General features: G+C 35.0%; 1 protein-coding gene across 1 annotated transcript; it reads right to left on the bottom strand.

Annotated features, from left to right (window-relative positions):
• Positions 1-1,792: 1,792 nt before the first annotated feature.
• LOC140880295 (L-ascorbate peroxidase, cytosolic-like) lies at positions 1,793-4,829 on the bottom strand. Its single transcript, XM_073284623.1, has 10 exons — positions 4,671-4,829; positions 4,326-4,456; positions 3,535-3,709; positions 3,377-3,442; positions 3,152-3,200; positions 2,903-2,988; positions 2,731-2,810; positions 2,506-2,608; positions 2,364-2,422; positions 1,793-1,990 (listed from the first exon to the last, which is right to left on the bottom strand). Exons 2-10 carry the CDS (start codon positions 4,442-4,444, stop codon positions 1,975-1,977), a joined length of 753 nt encoding a protein of 250 aa, XP_073140724.1. The 5' UTR covers positions 4,445-4,456; positions 4,671-4,829; the 3' UTR covers positions 1,793-1,974.
• Between the last annotated feature and the right edge of the window lie 15,157 nt (positions 4,830-19,986).

Here is a 19,986-nt window from a genome sequence, read left to right as displayed (position 1 = left end):
ACTAGGACGATCGAGCTTTCTTTTTTATAATCAAATTTGGATGTCCATTTGAACACCCGCAAAAGTTGCCCCCGAACAAACCAACGGCCCTTCCCCCAGAATCTAGCCATATCTTCCTCGAGCTTGAAGTCAATAAAGAGATATCTCGGCCGAAGAAACTTCATGGAATATGGCCCAGAAACCCTACTCCTGCAAACGCCTAAAGCGTTTTCTCCATCGAAGGCCAGCTGCTCGAAAATTTGCCGATCAATGCATGAGGATATGCTTTCTCCATCACAATAGTCTCCTCCTAGAAAAGAAAATGCCAGGCTTGTTCTTATATAAGACCATCGGCTTAGCTTGTATAGAGCCCTCTCCACCTTCTGAAAAACTTTTCCTAGTTGTCCTAGGAGATGAAGCCAGGAAAGCAGCAGCATAAGAAATACGCCCCTTATCCGGAGGTTCATCGGCCGAAGCCCCATCACCGCCGGCAAGAACGAAGCTAGGGTTGTCGTTCATGTTTTTTTTGTTTCTACCCAAATATTATATTATCATATACAATTTTATTTTTTCAAATTTGATTATTTTTATAAAACTATGCTTATTCACCAAATTTTATAAGAACAATATTAAGAAAAATATGAAAGATAAAAAATTAACAAAATAAACATAATATAAGAAATAAATAATATATATATATATAATTTATCCCAACCTCGGAATTCTACAAAATACCGTTAGATTTACACTAATAATTTTTTATGTTTCATCCAACTACCATCATTAAAAAAAATTAATATTTCTTTAATATAATTAATACATGAACAAATATATACACATATTTATATAAGCATATATAGATATATGTATTTAACATTTCTTTAATATAATGAATACATGAATAAATATTTACATATATATTTATATAGAAATTTTCAGTTGTCCAACCAATTATTCTCAACTCGTCCCCAACCACTAAAACCCGGTACCGTGTTTTAGTGATGCGAAAAATAAAAATAAAAAACAACTAAAATCCGATACCGGACTTTAGTGGTTGGGGACAAGGTGGGCAGGAATTGTTGAACTTCTTAAAATTTCTCTATATTTATATATAATATATGTGTGTATATCTATATATATAGAATCGGGTATTCAATTCGAGATGTGTAAGATGTTATTACATTCTGCTCTATCCTCAAATCCGAAATCTCATATCCATTTACATATTTATTTAATCGAGTTCAAAAAATATCTCCATACTCTTCATTCATTCAGGTGGGGTATCCGATTTCCCATGGAGTTGGGAGGAAATTGTCATCCAATGAATTCATGGATGATAATGCATTAACGTATGTAATAGATAAATATTGAGACTTTAAATAAATTCGAATAATAATATAAAAAATATTTAGAAAGTCGACATCGTATTATCTTACTTTAACTTCATAAATATTTTATTAAGAAATTAACACCCCCTTTCCACATATGGGAGATGTCGATGCTACCTACAATATAATATCCTGTGAATAACGTGGCGGATTTTGATTAGTTCTAATCAATGAGCTTCACGTGAGACTCCTTGATTTGGACCAATCATGGGAGACACGACATCCATAGAAACCCCACATATGATAGATTCCTAAATATTATATTTTATTTTAATTTTAAACTATAAATATAGGGATCTCAATGGGGGTTTGCCGTTGGGGATCATACTCCATGCAACAAGAGGACAAGAGGAGTGAACTCCATAGACAATACGCATTCACCCACAAACAAATATGAAACAAGATTTTTTTTTTTTCAAAAAAAAAAAGAGCTAAATTTGCAGTCTAAATTTATTATTCTTGTAAAGTTGACGACCATCTCAAATTCCAACAATCATCAAAAGAAAGCACAAGTAGCTTAATACATCAACAAGTTTGCCAGAATCAGGAGACAACACAAACGACAGACAAATTAGGTCATCCATCACTCCTTACTTGGGCCAACATTCTAGGCCTCCGCAAATCTGCAAATCAAAATCAACATATATCAACGACTTCACCTTGTTTCGATTTGAAACTTTTTCTAATAGTGCGAATAAAAGTGAGACTCCAGAAAATACATGTGAACTTGTGTGGTAATACAGATTGTGAAGGTTGATGAACTGTATCATTTATTGGGTTTAGGGTTTGTGTGATTTTATAAAAGGTTAGATGATGTAATATATTGCAGAAATTTCAATAGAAAATTGCATTAATAGTGCTTTGAAAACTTAATCCGATATACAAGATATGTATTTGATGAAAAACTTTTAAGATAAATTGGAACGTCAAAAAATGTGTTGAAACAAGATCATCGGTTTTTGCACAAACAAACACAGCTTCATGATAATGTCTTACCCCAACTCAGAGAGCTTAAGGTGAGACTCAGCATAATCTGCAAAGAAGGCATCCTCATCCTAACAAAAAACAATTTAAATATCAGGAAAAGATTGCTGATGCCTGATAGAAAGAAGAGAGTTTTTGAAAGTTAGACACGTACTGCAGCATATTTCTCTACGAGTGGGCGGAAGACAGGGTCGGTGAGAAGAGTCTTGTCTGATGGCAACTGCAAAAGCCCTTCTTTCTCTCCACTCAGAAGCTCCCTGTTTATAACCAAAAACATAAGTACATAAGTCAAGATGCAAACCTTTATAATTGGGTCCTTCAGACAAACAGAAAGACAAGATCTAAGCACGGTATAAGAAATTGAGACAGATAGAATTACTTGAAGTAAGAATTGTCAAAGATAAGGGGGTTAGAAGTCCACGGTCCCTCAAATCCAGAGCGCTCCTTGTGACATCTTCCCTGTTTGAATAAGCACACAATTATCAGAAAGGAAGAATTAAAGTAAATCCTGGTAGTATTTATTAAATGAAATAACTGTAGAAAATGCGGACCAGAGTGTGGCCACCAGAGAGCGCAACAATATCCTGATCACTCAGTCCCATTTGTTTGCCAAAAACTTCCCTCAAATGGTCAGAGCCTGGTTACATCAAATGAAGATAAAATATCAAAGATAGAAACGTGTACTTAACAGCAAAAAAAAATAAATAAAAACCTCAGTACAACTGAAAATATTAGCTTAGTTTCTCAATTTTCTTTCTAAATCCTACAAAATTCTACGAAGAGCAAATGTTCTTACTCACCCTTGGTAGCATCAGGCAAGCGACCTTCCAAAGGAGGCTCCAACTTGTCCTGCAGTTTTTAAAATTTCACTACATAGTCAATGGTTGCGTAATTAAAATTACAAGCATCCAAATATAAAACACAAGTAGTTCCTTGAACAAATTTTCAAGATGCTTGACACAATTTCACAATATTCATTCACAACATTAAATAAATAAACAATACAGATGAAAGGCTTCACTTACAGGCCTTCCTGGGTGAAAGGGAACTTCAGGCCCTCCAGTAATTTCAACGGCTACAACTCCAGCCAACTAGGCATGCATGATTTAGGACATTAAATATTTCCATTATCCATCAACTAACATACAGTGTTGAAGTCCACAAAGTGCTAAAGACAAAGTACCTGATAAAAATCAGCATAAGAAAGGATGGGGAATAGCTCCTTAATGGGCTCCAACAGCCTAACGGCAATGTCAATACCATTGTTGGCAGAATGTCCCTGCTCAATTTTGAATCGCATGGTTCCAAAAGGACCTCCAGTCTTGCTGCACTGGTCATATGTCCCAGCAGAGTGCCATCTGCAATCCCAATGTACCACATTTCCATCAGGAAAAACAAACTATCACCAGAATCAAGTGATTGCTTTTACAATTAATGTTGAACAACAAACAGTAGAGATACATGATATGTCATTAGGTACCCGCGACATGTGAATCGAACTGAAAACATAGGATACTTGTAAAAACACAAATTAGAGCATGCCGCAGAATGCAAGCTTATTCGGAAAATAAGATTCACGGCACAAGCAATGAGGGATAAAACAGCTATTCCATTCATCCACATGTTCAGGATCATTAATATTTTCAAAACCCATATGAATAAGATGTGTAGACGTGATTTTGATCATAAATACACAATTTTCGAGAGTTCCTAAGATTTCCACTGAATTAGTTTACTTATTAGTAAACCAAACAAGTTTTCTACCCATTTTAACTGGAGAATCACAACTTTGTGATGTTCAAATTGATCAAACCCTACCGAAGGGATGCATTTACTACTGCACAGACACATATTGATGAGTCTAACTAGATCTTAACTCAATAATTAACAGATCATCAATTTTCCTTAATGAACGGACTACATGAACCATAAAAACTAGGAAACCAAAAATCAGCTACGGCAAGGAACGCATACGCAAGACGGAGCATAAGCGGAGCACAATTCTTCTCAGCGATGAATCCCCTAAGCTTCTTCTTGCTTTTCTCGACAGCCTTCAGATACTCCTCACTAACGGTCGGGTAATTCTTCACCATTTCCGCTGCTTCCTGTAATCAAAGTTCATTCAAATCACGCAAAAAAAAAAACCCAAAACATCAAAAAAGTAACTTCACCAAATAAGAAATCACAGAATATTCACAAAAAATAACGTATGAAAACAGAAGCATCTACATGCATAAAAATCGTCAACAATCATCAAAAAATAAGAATCGATCTTTAAAAAAAAAAAGCCAGATCGTAGGATCCTTCTACTCGACTGACCTTAGAATGGAGAGATCAAACGGTCCCGAATGCAAATGTATGAACCCTAGCTGGAGAGACTGCGAGTGTGGAGAGCACAGGCACAAACTGGGGAAGGGATGAGAAGTGTGAGAGTATAATTTATAGTGGGGCGTTACTGGGGATTTAGTTTGTGAATATAAACCGTTGGATTGAGATGATCGTGAGGCAGATATTGGGTGTGAAATTTGGGTAGCGGAGATTGGTCTTCATGAATGGATGGTAGGTGGGGAAATTTTTTAATCGGATACAAACGAGGACCGCGCGGGCCGTACTTTTCTCTGTCGGATTATCTCTGTGTTAAATGACCAAAACGCCCCTCTTAATTTTTTTTTTATCTCTCACTCGTATTGGATTTTCCCAATTCGCACCAATTTTCTCTTTTTTACGGTTAATTGTGATTTGTCAAACATATGTTAGGTAGTAGCTGGGAGAGTTATTAAGAAGTATTTTTTATATTTTATAAAAATTAAATATTTTTGAAATTTTGTGAAATCTTTTTTTAAAAAAATTTATAATTTGTTTTTTAGAAGCTCTTTCAAACACTACCTTATATGCACATTAGGAATTGTTGTGAACCCGTAATTTATAACGATCCACCATTTGAATGGGCGGGACAAGACAAGATGGACCGTTATTCGGACGAGTTGTGAATTTCTCAATCCAACCTTGACATGTCTTTAATTAATTTTTAGTTATATTAATCGATCCATGAATGGTTGACCTACAACTAGGGGTGCAAACGAACCAAACATGTTCGTGAGTTTTACGAGTCTGCTCGATAAATATTTGATTCGTATTTGAGTTTATCGAACTCGAGCCGAATTCGAACATGTTCGAACTTTTTTTCGAGCCGAGCTCGAGCCGTAATTACCCTGTTCGATAGTTCGCGAATAGTTCGCGAGCCTTGATATTTAATTAATATAATATAATTCTATAATAAATATATATACATTTTGAATTTTTTCGAACATTTCGAGCCTTTCGAACCATAATATCCGAATAGTTCACGAATAGATTCGAATATTTCGAACCGAACTCGAACTCGAACTTCATTTCGAGCCGAGCTCGAGCCAAAATATTTGAAATTATCGAACTTCGAATCGAGCTCGAACTCGAATATACTCTTATCGAGCCGAATTCGAGCCTTAAAATTTTATCATTATTCGGCTCGATTCGGTTCGTTTGCACCCCTACCTACAACCCTCAAAACCCATCATTCGACGAGTCGATGCATGGCCAGATGTTATTTAAACGGGTTAAGAAATATCAATCCAATCTGTTTTTTTTTGTTGGTCGGGGCGAGGTGGGACGGCTTAACAAACTCGACTTATTTGACAATTCTAAATATAACCACTTGTTGAAAATATATATAAATATATATTATTATTTATTGTTGAATGTTGAAGGTTGAAAGTTGAAAATTGAGTTGTAAAATATTGAAAATTAGTGTGTGATGATGTAATTAATGATGTATTAATTTTTGACTAATCTCCAATTGAGATCTATAAATAGGTCTCTCCATTTGTGTAGAAAAACACAATTGTGAAGAGAGAAAAATTTTATAAAGTGTAGAATTTTGAGTTTTTGAGTTTTTACTTTTTACCGTAAATTTTTACTTTTTCGCAACACGTTATCAGCACGATCGCTCGAAGGTTCTCTATATTTTCCGACGCTCCAAAATACAAGAAGAAGTCAAAAATATTCAACAAGTAAGAATTTTTATTTTACTGTTTATATATTTTTATTGTGTATATATTAATATATAATATCATGTTATGAAAAAAATAAGTTTTTTTCAAAACTTGTTATAAATCCTGGGAGGATGTTAAGACGACATCCCACACTCCCGGTAAGGGATACGACAAGTATAAAAGCCTCTAAGGTTTTTAAACAATAACGTGATATATATTTATTATGTATATATATTAACTATATTAATATATAATTTCATGTTATTATATAAAAGGTTGTCTATGACACTGACCTTATAATAACGTGATATAATATATATTATTGTGTATTTATATACTAACCATATTTGTATAATCTCATGTTATTATATAAAAGGTTGTCTACGACACCGATCTTATAATAATGTGATATGATATATTATACCTGACTTTATACTAACTATATTGGTATAATTTCACAACATTATATAAAAGGCTGTCTACGACACTGACCTTATAATAATGTGATATGATATATACATAATTATTTAATTATGATTATCATTATATGCATTACATGATTATCACGAATTTTTATTCAACACATACTCAATTTTTTCTTTACCCCCAACGGTCACAAACGGTAACAAAACGGCTAGTTTTTGCCCTATAAATATGTTCACTCAAACTCATTTTCAATCACACCAAATTCATTCTTTCTCTCAAAATATTTTATCCTCGGTTTTTTCGAAGATGGAGATGATGACATTTATAAGGATATTTTTCATAACGACTATGATCATCATGCTCACGAGTCTTTTACTCACCAGCGATTTTCCAACACATATTTTTTCTCTATTTGTATACGCACTTGTAATTTACGTTCTTCCATTATTTTGTATTGTCATATTTATGGAAATTAACTAATAAAATGCATTGTTATTTTCTAGTACCACCATGTCGAACTTGGCAAAACTCGAATTCATTGCACTTGATATAACCGGAAAGAATTATATGCCATGGACCCTCGATGTAGAAATGCATCTCGAGTCATTGGGTCTTAACGAAACTATCAAAGAAAATAACATATCATCCTCACAAGATAAAGCAAAAGCGATGATATTTTTACGCAGACATCTTGATGAGGGGTTGAAATGTGAATATTTGACCGAAAAAGACCCAATGATTTTGTGGAAAGGGTTAAAAGAACGTTTTGAGCATATACGGGAAGTTATACTTCCGACCGCACGAGATGAATGGAATACTTTAAGATTCCAAGATTTTAAAAAGGTGAGTGATTATAATTCTGCGATGTATCGAATTGTCTCACAGCTGAAATTTTGTGGGCATAATATTACTGAGATGGAAATGCTTGAAAAGACATTTTCCACATTCCATGCATCAAATATAACTCTACAACAGCAATATAGAGTGCGTGGATTTTCAAGATACTCAGAACTCATCGCATGTTTACTCGTGGCGGAAAAGAATAATGAATTGCTCATGAGAAATCATCAGTCCAGACCTACTGGTTCAACGGCATTTCCTGAAGCAAATGTCGTAAGTAAAAATGAAAACCAAAATCAAAGATATAGACAAGATTTTGGTCGAGGTCGTGGACGAGGACGTGGGCGTGGACGTGGGCGTAGAAATGATCGCGGTCGTGGTCGAGGCCGTGGATTTGAAAATAAAAGAGATAGTTATTTCAATAACTCATCTCAAAGGAACGTCACGAACCACCCACAAAAGAGGCAGCATGATAATACGGGTGAAAATGAAAATCATCCAAAAAGAACTGAGAGTGTTTGTTATAGATGTGGCACTCCAGGACATTGGTCAAGAACTTGTCGAGCCCCTGAGCATCTGTGTAAGCTCTATAAAGATTCAATAAAGGGGAAAGAAAAAGAGACCAATTTTACTGAAAACATTGACCATGCAAGTGGTTCAATGAATTTAGATGCTGCCTACTTTTTGAATGATTTCGAAGATATTGATTAAATGTACTGGTGGGAAAAGAATGTAACAATGTAATTTTTATATTGTAAAACATATTATATTTTGCATGTATTGTTTTATTCTGAAATTAAATTGTAACATATTATAATTTGCATGTATCTTTCTTAATTCATTTTATTGCATATTGTTTTTGAAGATCATTATGGAAAATGCTATGATCAAAGATGGAAATAATGCACTGGAAGTTTGCATACCAGATAGTGGTACAACGCACACTATCCTCAGAAATGAAAAATATTTCTTGGAATTAAAACCAACAAAAACAATGGTGAATACAATATCAGGTCCTGTAGACTTGATTGAAGGATGTGGCAAAGCACAATTTTTGTTACCTAATGGTACAAAATTTTTGATAAATAGTGCTTTATATTCACCACGATCACAAAGAAATTTGTTGAGTTTTAATGATATATATTCTCATGGTTATGATACGGAAACAATAACCGAAGGAAATGAGAAATATATGTGTCTTACTACATATAAATCAGGAAAGAAATATGTAGTTGAGAAATTATCAATGCTCCCTACTGGATTGCATTATATACATATAAGTCCAATCGAATCAAATATGGTTATTGGAAATTCTTCAATACTAACAAATTGGCATGATCGATTGGGACATCCTGGTTCAATAATGATGCGAAGGATTATAGAAAATACAAGTGGTCATCCACTGAAAGACCAGAAGATCTTTCAGAATAATAAGTTTCAGTGTAAAGCATGTTCTCTGAGGAAACTTATTATAAGACCATCACCAGCTAAAATCCAAAAGGAATCACCCATATTTCTTGAACGTATTCAAGGTGATATTTGTGGGCCAATTCATCCACCATGTGGACCATTTCGATACTTTATGGTATTGATCGATGCCTCTAGCAGATGGTCACATGTATGTTTATTGTCCACTCGGAATGTGGCATTTGCAAAATTGATGGCTCAAATAATAAAATTGCGGAATCAATTTTCCGAATATACGATCAAAAAAATAAGACTTGATAATGCTGGAGAATTTACTTCCCAGACTTTTAACGACTATTGTATGTCGATGGGAATTACTGTTGAACATCCTGTAGCTCATGTTCATACACAAAATGGATTAGCTGAATCATTGATTAAACGTCTGCAGTTGATTGCTAGACCAATGATTATGAGAACGAAACTCCCTATTTCTATATGGGGACATGCAATTTTACATGCTGCTGCATTGATTCGCATCAGGCCAAGTGCATATCATAAACACTCCCCATTGCAGCTTGTATTTGGCAAAGAACCAGATATTTCTCATTTGAGAATTTTTGGATGTATGGTGTATGTGCCTATTGCACCACCTCAAAGAACAAAAATGGGACCTCAAAGAAAGAATGGTATTTATATCGGCTATGATAGTCCATCAATCATTAGATATCTTGAGGCTCAGACAGGCGATGTGTTTACAGCACGGTTTGCTGATTGTCATTTTGATGAAAATAACTTCCCAATGTTAGGGGGAGAAAAGAAACACATCGAAAAAGAAATCACATGGTATGTACCATCATTATTACATTTGGATCCTAGAATTAAACAATGTGATAAAGATGTACAGCAAATTGTGCATTTGCAAAGAATAGCAAATCAAATGCCAGATGCATTTGCAGACACAAAAGGGGTAACAAAATCATATATACCTGCTGTAAATGCCCCTGCTCGAGTTGAAATTCCAAAGAAACAAAATGAAGACATTCATGATGTCATAAAACGCCTGAAGCGTGGAAGGCCAATCGGTTCAAAGGATAAAAATCCTCGGAAAAGAAAATACATAGAGAAAAATGATGATCAGAAAATAGAAAATGGTGTTCCAGAAGAAACACACGATGATGAAAATATTTTGTCAGAACCACAAACTGACGAGAATCATGAAATCTCTATCAATTATATTAATACTGGAAAAATATGGAACCGAAAGAATGTACAAGATATTGATGAGATATTTTCGTACAATGTGGCATGTGACATCGTAAATGAAGATAATGAACCAAAATCTTTTGGTGAATGCAAAACTCGAAAGGATTGGTCAAAATGGAAAGATGCCATCCAGGTTGAATTAAATTCGCTAAATAAACGTAGTGTTTTTGGACCTATAGTCCTTACACCTAAAGGTGTTAAACCTGTTGGGTACAAATGGGTTTTTATTCGAAAGAGAAATGAGAAAAATGAAATAGTGAGATATAAAGCTCGACTTGTTGCACAAGGTTTTTCTCAAAGACCTGGAATTGATTATGAAGAAACATATTCTCCTGTTATGGATGCAATTACGTTTCGATATTTGATTAGTTTGGCAGTGTCTGAAAATTTGGAAATGTGTCTTATGGATGTTGTTACAGCTTACTTATACGGATCACTTGATAGTGATATATACATGAAAATCCCTGAAGGATTTAAGATGCCTGAAGCACAAAGTTCAAAACCCAGAGAATTTTATTCTGTAAAATTGCAAAGATCATTATATGGGTTAAAGCAATCTGGCCGAATGTGGTATAATCGGCTAAGTGAGCACTTGATGAAAAAGGGATATGTAAATGATCCAATATGCCCTTGTGTTTTCATCAAGAAAACAACATCCGGATGTGTAATTATTGCTGTATATGTTGATGATTTAAACATCATTGGAACGAATAAAGAAATTCAAGAAGTTATGATGTACTTGAAGGAAGAATTTGAAATGAAAGACCTTGGAAAAACCAAGTATTGTCTTGGTTTACAAATTGAACAAAAAGAATGTGGAATTTTTGTTCACCAGTCTAATTATACAGAGAAGGTCCTTAAACGTTTCAATATGGATCAATCAAATCCTTTAAGTACTCCAATGGTTGTCAGATCATTGAATATAGAAAAGGATCCATTTCGTCCATGTGAAGATGATGAAGTTGTTCTTGGTCCTGAAGTACCATATCTAAGTGTCATTGGTGCCCTTATGTATCTTGCAAATTGCACTAGACCAGACATATCTTTTGCAGTAAATTTATTGGCAAGATTCAGTTCATGTCCAACGAAGAGGCACTGGAACGGAATTAAACATATATTCCGTTATTTACGAGGAACGACGGATTTGGGACTTTTGTATCCAAAAGATACAAATCAGAGAATAATTGGTTATGCTGATGCTGGATACTTATCTGATCCACATAAGGCACGTTCCCAAACCGGATATGTATTTACTCGTGGAGGCACTGCAATCTCTTGGCGATCACAGAAACAAACACTTGTTACAACTTCATCAAATCATGCCGAGATTATTGCACTACATGAAGCAAGCCGTGAATGTGTCTGGCTTAAATCAATGACTCGGCATATCCAAACTTCTTGCGGATTATCAGTGGACAAGAATCCAATCACACTGTATGAAGATAATGCCGCATGTGTTGCCCAAATGAAAGAAGGATACATAAAAAGTGACAGAACTAAACATATTCCTCCTAAATTTTTTGCATACACTCAAGAGCTGGAGAAGAATAAAGATATTGATATCTGTTACATTCAATCAAGTGAGAACTCATCCGATCTCTTCACAAAGGCACTTCCCACGGCGATATTCAGAAAACACATTTATAATATTGGGATGCGCAATCTACGAAATATGTGAAGAATCATTCATGTTGACATCAGGGGGAGTTTACGTGGCTGCACTCTTTTTTCCTTACTATGGTTTTTGTCCCAATGGGTTTTTCCTAGTAAGGTTTTTAACGAGGCAGTATACAACACGTAATGGAGATAGTCATTCTATCATGATCATCATCACAAGGGGGAGTGTTGAAAATATATATAAATATATATTATTATTTATTGTTGAATGTTGAAGGTTGAAAGTTGAAAATTGAGTTGTAAAATATTGAAAATTAGTGTGTGATGATGTAATTAATGATGTATTAATTTTTGACTAATCTCCAATTGAGATCTATAAATAGGTCTCTCCATTTGTGTAGAAAAACACAATTGTGAAGAGAGAAAAATTTTATAAAGTGTAGAATTTTGAGTTTTTGAGTTTTTACTTTTTACCGTAAATTTTTACTTTTTCACAACACCACTTTATTTTTTATTCGTTTGTTTTAATCAATCCAAAATCAAAATTATAACATGGTCCATTAATGTCTTCTTATAATGTTGATGATTGAACAATTTAATTATCTATATTATATATCTACATCTACATCTATATCTATATATATATATATATATATATATATATATATATATTTTATATATAAAGATTGAGATCTTTAGTCTTCCGGCATAATGATACCAATTATTTTTTCAAAAAAATCCCTTCACTTTAAAAATTAATATTTTTAATAATAAAAAAGTTAGTAAATAATAACTATCATATCTCATTCATTTTCAAAATTTCAAATATTAACATATTAACATAATAGAGAACTACGGAAGTGTTTAATCTCATAAAATTTATTTATTATTTATTTTATGACGTAGGAATCCACAGCTTCTATCTTTTGGTGTGCACTAATTAAATCTTTGGATTAAAACATTAGCCTACAAACTATATTCTGATCTAAAGTAGAAGTCATGAATTTATCTACTCCACTAATTTGAACACTCGATTAAGAGAAAAAAATTATTTATTATATTTACACACAAGGTGTGTTCCATGTTCATCGCTAAGGTCTAAGAGAACTTTCCAACTGATCTTGAGGATAGAATAGGCAACTAAGGAATTGTATGTGTGAACACGATGTGTTCGGACAAGATTCCTTTTGAATTGTCAACCTTTATGAATGGAAAACGGATCAATGTAATAATTAATTGGAAAGCAAAATTATAATAATATTAAAATATAAATATATGTTATTTAAATTAGATTATACTTATGAAGTAACGATTAGGCACGATGCGTTGCTCATAATTAAATTTGTTAATTTGCGTATGAACACGATATTGTTCGTTTCGTTTTATCGGTTAAAATGCAAAAGCAGCAAAATAACGTTAATATTATTATTATATATATAATAAGGTGTCAACAAACCAAATTTGTTACTGCGGGTTTTATTAAAATATTATTAATTAATAAGTGATAAATGATTATTTTATTTAACATTTATTTATGTTTATATATATTTACGTATTTGTATTAATATAAAGATTTCTTTTGGACATTGAGGGTAGGGGTAACCCAAGACCTATCTCATTTATATTAATATAAAGATTTTGAGATTATCATAGTGCATGAGAAATCATGTGGTTGTGCAATTGTTGGTACTAATAAAACACATTTCTTAATCACTGGATTTGTGAAGAAAAAATATATAATAACTTATTTTTATAAGTTGTAAACATTACCTAAAATAGTTTCTGGTCGATGTGCTATCGAGAAGAAGAATATTGACAAGCTCGCTCGAAACTAGTATTCGTGTTGACCATTGTTATGTTTTATTGGCTAGATAGGGACATCCGCACATGATATGTATGCTGTAACTTACACGCTATATGTAAATATGCAAGACTGAGCGCTTGTCACTTTATTAAAAATTATAGTCGGTGGTAATTGTGCAACTCAAATATTTTAAATCAACAGGAAAAATTATTGCATCCCAACAATCTCCCTCCGAATAATTGCACTCCTTGCAATAAATGGAAATCGAACCCATGACCTTGACTCTGATACCAATTGTAGGATTGAACGCTTGCCACTTTACCAAAAGTTATAGCTGGTGGTAATGGTGCAACTCAAATCTTTTAAATCGCACAGCAGCCCAAGAGACATAGTTCGATTGCTGACCTAATAAGGACAATTATTGCATCCCAACAAAGTAAAAAGTTCTTACGGACAATATCAGTTTTTATCTAAAATATTTATAAGATGTTCTATGGAAATATTTTCAAGTTTTGAAGCCAAGAATGGAAAGAACGACTCACGTGGATTGGTTTAGCTATGTATACCTCTATATTTCATTATTTCTTCATGAATATATGTTCTTATGAAAGGCATGAAAAGTTTATGAATGTGATGATGATTTATGAAGTATGATGAATGATCAGTTTGATGATATGTTATACATGAAAAACATTTTGATGTTTGAGTGTACTTGTGGTAACAGTATGGGATTGGTGTCTGGGATGAGCTTCGGGAGGGCCTTTCCAAAGAATAAAGGTTTATGTGCATATCGATGACGGTCGATATGAGATGGTGCGCAAACTGACTTCTGCTGGTGTTGGTTGTACCAAATGTTATATTTACATTGCACAACTATTTACATGATCATGGACCCAATGAATGTTTTCTAATAGTTACCACATTTGCATGTATCTCATCACCAAAAAAATTAATAATAAATAAAAAATAATGTCATGATTTTATGCTACAGCCACGTCCAATTCATGTTATCAGATTCTATTATGTATTCGTTATTACTTGGGTATGCTTGTTAAGTTTTTAGACTCACTACATTTGAATGGTGCAGGTGAGGATGACACTGTAAATGAGTTCGATGTCGGACAAGATGCAGGGTAGACGAGGAGGCCAAGAGTTGTATGTCAAGGGTGCTGTTGCGTGTTTTTTGCTCGCAAGAGTACGATGTCAAGTTTTAATACAGAAAATGAGTTCAATTCGATCACACAGAGAATGAATAAAATGATATTATATTAAATATTTTCAACTAATAAAATCATAATCCTATGTAGAGATACGAAGATGGTTTGAGTTTAATAAAACAAAAATATTTCAAAAAATAAAATTTAAATAACCACGAATTTGCAAGATGAAAATTCAATAAGAGATGAATGCTAGAGGTTCGACTTGACTTGACTGTCCATCACAATTTATTTCTAATGATTGTTTAATTATACATTATTCTAGTTTATTAGCCAATAATCCCTATTATTTTCTACAACCTCTCTCTAGTGCCAAGCAAAAATTCGTATTCAATAGCAAACTAAATATCTTTATTTAAGTTCAACTATTAAATTCGATAAATGGCACAGTGATTCTTCTAACGATTTCTATGGAGTTATATGCATCTCAAACAATATAAACACCAAAGATGTATTGTAACGCCCCGATTTTATCTTAAATGAACTTATTTGAGTTAATCGGAGATTACAGAGTTCAAGAGCCGACTTGATTTTGATCAGGGTCTATTTTGCAAATTTTGGAAATTTCATGGACTAAAACGCAAATAATGGATTTTATATATTATCTACACTTGGTTGACTTTTTCATTCTCCTCATCACCTTCCCCAAGCCGTCTCCCCTCCATTGAAGCGCCCCAAAGCTTTTCCAAGCTTCCAGATTTCAGTCCGAGCTCGATCTGTCTGTTAGAATTTAATTCTGAAGGCAGATTAGCGATCACTGCAGCGAGAGCTTCGTTATATCGTAAGTTTTTCTACGATCAGATACATTTTATTTTTCGGATGTTGTTAGAATCTTTTGAGATTCGAGTATGTTGTTCTTGGCAGAGTTCTGATCGTTTATTATCTGTCGGTTTTGAAATAGAGCGAGTTTCGGAATTGTTATGATTTTTGGAAGTTTATTCGAAAATTTGGAGTTTGAGATTTGATGGGTTTGCAGTATTTTTGTTGTAGTAGCATTGTTAAAAGTTAGTATCGTTGTTATACTGTTGTCTGTGTTTCCGGTTCGATCAGTTATAATCGTTATGCCGCCGGTTTGAGTTTTAAAGATTTCGAACCATTTCGAGTTGTTGAGACTTGGCTATTGAGTTTGATATTCGTTGTTGATAATCTTTTGTCTCCGTACAGATTCGTTTGGAGTTGTCGAGCCCGGTGTTGACAGCATTGGATCGTCTAAGAGATTGGACGAAGAACGGTAAAGAGATTACTTGAGTCGTTGTTGTGGTTAGGTTTTATAGTTTTGATATAACCTTTTTATTGTAGATTATACAGAGTTGGAGCTATTGCATTGAAAGATAAAAACAGTCATAGTTAGCGGGATAACATACTCGAGACAGCTTGGTTCTTGTGTTTTCCCTTAAAATCACATATTTGCATCAATATTTGTTCTAGCATGTGGAACTTGTATTTTGTTATTATTTTTTAGTTTGTTATATGGCTTATGTGTTATGTTTTTCTTATGCATTCATCTTGAGCCAAACCTTTGTTTCAGCGGGCAGAACATCCTTTTTAATTAGACGTTTGGGGGCTATGTTTTGAGTGGCCTGAGTTGTAGAAGTTCACCTAGTGTCAGCATACTCCTCATAGTCGCACCAAAGTCTAGGGGATTGGGATACGTGGAACCATCTCGATTGGGAGAGTCGGTGAGTCATTGCGTGATCTCATTCTCGGGATCCCAAAAGCAGAGAAGCACTCCTTTGTTTATCAGAATTGATATCCTAATTTTAAAGACATGCATATCATTAGATTTGATTTGAATATGTTGTCTTGAAAACATGTTGTTGATATAATTCTTGTTATGTTGTTTTTACTGGGAATATCATTCTCAATGGTTTATCCTGCTGTTGCTTTGTTTTGTATGTGTACTTGGCAATAGGTGGGGCAGGATCAAGTCAGAAGAGGCATGGTTAGCTTCGGGATCAAGGGATAGAAGTGAGACTCGGTTTAGAAGTCGTGTCAGCATGTCTACCTAGTTATATTGGAACATGTTTAGATATCGAACTTCGTTGTTATGTTGTATTGATTATGCGAGCTTTTTGGTTGAATGTTGTTGTTGCATATTCTATACTTTGAGCAGTTGTTAAACTCTAGAACTTCTTATACTATTTGGAGGAATTGCGATTGTAATGCATGTTTATGTTTTTGAAGTATTGAATGGCTTTTGGATGGATTTGGTTAGCCTTGTTCTGTTTTTGATGTTTTTCTGGGCAGAGGGCGCGCTCGATCCCACGAGTTCGTAGGATTGAGCGCGGCCCATAATTTTGTTGAGGCAGTGGATTTGCAAAAATGGTGCGCTCGATCGCACAAGTTCATGCAATCGAGTGCAACCCTTCTTTTAAAAAAAACTTTATGGCTTTTAATCTTGTATCTTATTATTTGTTTAGTCGTTTAGAACCGAGGTTTCACATTAAGTGGTATCAGAGAATTAAGTTCTTGGTTGAACTAGAGTGAGCGGGGTAGATCGAGTCTGCGTGTATTGGCTCCTCGCATGTGTTTGAATTATTTAATTGTTTATTTAATTCCATGCGAGCATGCTTAATATTTGAGAATTATTTGAATTACATGGCTATGTGACTTAAATTTATAAAGCATGATCTACTTGAGATATGAATGTTTTTGTTTATCGATTGGTATCCGATATTCTGAGCGGTTGTGAGGGCACCGATTGCAGCTATTGAGATATATCATGTCCTAACCTTTGATTATCAGATGGATCCTCATCGAGTTATTAACAGAAACCCTCCGCCAGTTACTCCACCGAATGAGCAAGCTAGTACTGAAACTGTTCAGATGGATACTACAACGACTCCTATGGAAACCTTGCTGAAGAGGTTTCAGTCGTTTAATCCGCCCTTGTTGTTGGGTACAGAGAATCCGGTTGACTGTGAAAGCTGGTTGGACGACATTGATTAGTTGTTTGATTCCCTTGATTACTCTAACGACCGCCGAACTAGGTTAGTCATTCATCAGCTTCGTGGGGTTGCTAAGAACTGATGGATCATGACAAAGAGATCCATGGAGAACCAGGTACAGTTGTTAATTGGACTCTTTTCAAATCTAAATTTTATAAGTGGTTTTTCCCTGTTTCGTACCGTAAGGACAAGGGGAGCCGAGTTTGCCAATCTGAGGCAAGGGAACTTGAACATTGAGGAGTACGTAGCCAAGTTCGACAGCTTGTTGCATTTTGCACCGCATATCACTGACAATGAAGAAGCCAAAGCCGATCAGTTCATCAACGGCTTGAATCCCGACATCTTCACGTTGGTAAATACTTCTAGGCCTGATAACTTTGCGGATGCCATGAATCATGCAAAGGGAGCTGAAGCGGGTTTGTGGAGACATAAAGGAAATCAGATGGTGCCTCAGCAGCAGAGACAGTCTCAGAACCAACCGTCTCAGTATCAGAATCAGTCACCTCAGTATCATAACCAACAGCAGAGGTATGAAGGTGGAAGCAGTGGGGGAAATAGAAGGGATCAGTACAAAGCAAGGGGGAAACGGTTCAAGAGGCAAGGGAACAGTTCTTCTAGTTCCAGTGGTTCCAAGCAATTCGGTTCAGGACAGAGTTCTGGATCTTTATCCATGTTCTGCAGCAAGTGTGGGGGTATACACTCACTAGATCAGTGTGTAGGAGTCTTTGGGAACTGCAATACTTGTCAGCAACCGGGACACTTTTCTAAGGTGTGCCCTCATCGTAGTAGAGATCGAGCTCAGAGTGGGAGTTCATCTAGACCTATAGCACATCCTGAGAGACAGTCTTCTGTAGTTCACTCCTTCCAGCCTCAGCAGCAGAACAGACCGGGAGGTAACCCTAGTGTGAACCAACCTCCGAGACAGCAGGCACGAGTCTTTGCCTTGACAGAGGATCAGGCTCAGGCAGCACCAGACGATGTTATAACAGGTAAATATTTGATTTTCGGTTATTTTGCTCATGTTTTGATAGATACAAGTGCTTCCCATTCCTTTATATCTGAAAAATTTGTGTTGTTGCATGCTTTACCTACTGAGTTGTTACCTACTGTCGTAGTTGTTACTTAACCTTTGGGTGGAGGAATTTTTTCTGTCAAATTAGTCAGGAACTGTGAACTTTTTTTTGAGGGAAATCTATTAGAATTTGACTGTATTGTACTTGCGCTGTCAAATTTTGATTGTATTGTCGGTATAGATGCTTTAACCAAGTACAGGGCAACAACCGATTGTTTTCTGAAGGTTTTCAGGTTCAGACCTAAAATGGCAGACGAGTGGAAATTCTTTGGTAAGGGTTATCGATCTAGAATTCCTTTGATTTCAGTGTTATCTATGACTCGTTTGTTACAGAGAAGTGCAGAGGGATTTTTGGTTAATGCAGTTGATGTACTGAAATCTAGCCATGAATTGGTTGATATACCAGTGGTTAGAGAATTTTCTGATGTGTTTCCGGAAGATGTTCCTGGATTTCCGCCTATTCGAGAGATCGAATTCAGCATTGATTTGGTGTCAGGTACTCAACCTATTTCCAAAGCTCCATATCGTATGGCACCGGTTGAATTGAGAGAGTTGAAAGAACAGCTTGAGGAATTGATTTCCAAGGGATACATCAAACCTAGTATATCGCCTTGGGGTGCTCCTGTTCTGTTTGTTCGGAAGAAGGATGGTTCTATGCGGCTCTGTATCGACTACCGTCAACTGAATCAGGCTGCAGTCAAGAACATGTATCCTTTACCCCGAATAGATGACTTGTTTGATCAGTTGCAGGGTTCTTATGTCTATTCAAAGATTGATCTGAGATCAGGTTATCACTAGCTAAGAGTGCGAGAGGAAGATGTTCTTAAGACCGCATTCAAAACGAGGTTTGGTCATTTTGATTTTATAGTCATGTCGTTCGGTTTGACTAATGTTCCAGCGGTTTTTATGGGTTTGATGAACCGTATGTTTCAGCGTTATTTAGATGAGTTTGTCATTATCTTCATCGATGATATTCTTATCTACTCGAAGAACCGTACTGACCATTCAGA

Source organism: Henckelia pumila, chromosome 1 (assembly GCF_033568475.1).
Source record: "Henckelia pumila isolate YLH828 chromosome 1, ASM3356847v2, whole genome shotgun sequence".
In the NCBI taxonomy this organism is placed as follows: Eukaryota; Viridiplantae; Streptophyta; class Magnoliopsida; order Lamiales; family Gesneriaceae; genus Henckelia; species Henckelia pumila.
This window is presented reverse-complemented; position numbering and strand designations above follow the sequence as displayed.

Excerpts from the sequence above, each read along its gene's own strand:
- LOC140880295 (XM_073284623.1), bottom strand. The coding sequence starts at position 4,444 with ATGGTGAAGAATTACCCGACCGTTAGTGAGGAGTATCTGAAGGCTGTC. Across the intron at positions 3,443-3,534 it reads CTTATGCTGATTTTTATCAG|TTGGCTGGAGTTGTAGCCGT; the intron begins GTACTTTGTCTT and ends ATGCATGCCTAG. Across the intron at positions 3,201-3,376 it reads CCTTTCACCCAGGAAGGCCT|GACAAGTTGGAGCCTCCTTT; the intron begins GTAAGTGAAGCC and ends TAAAAACTGCAG.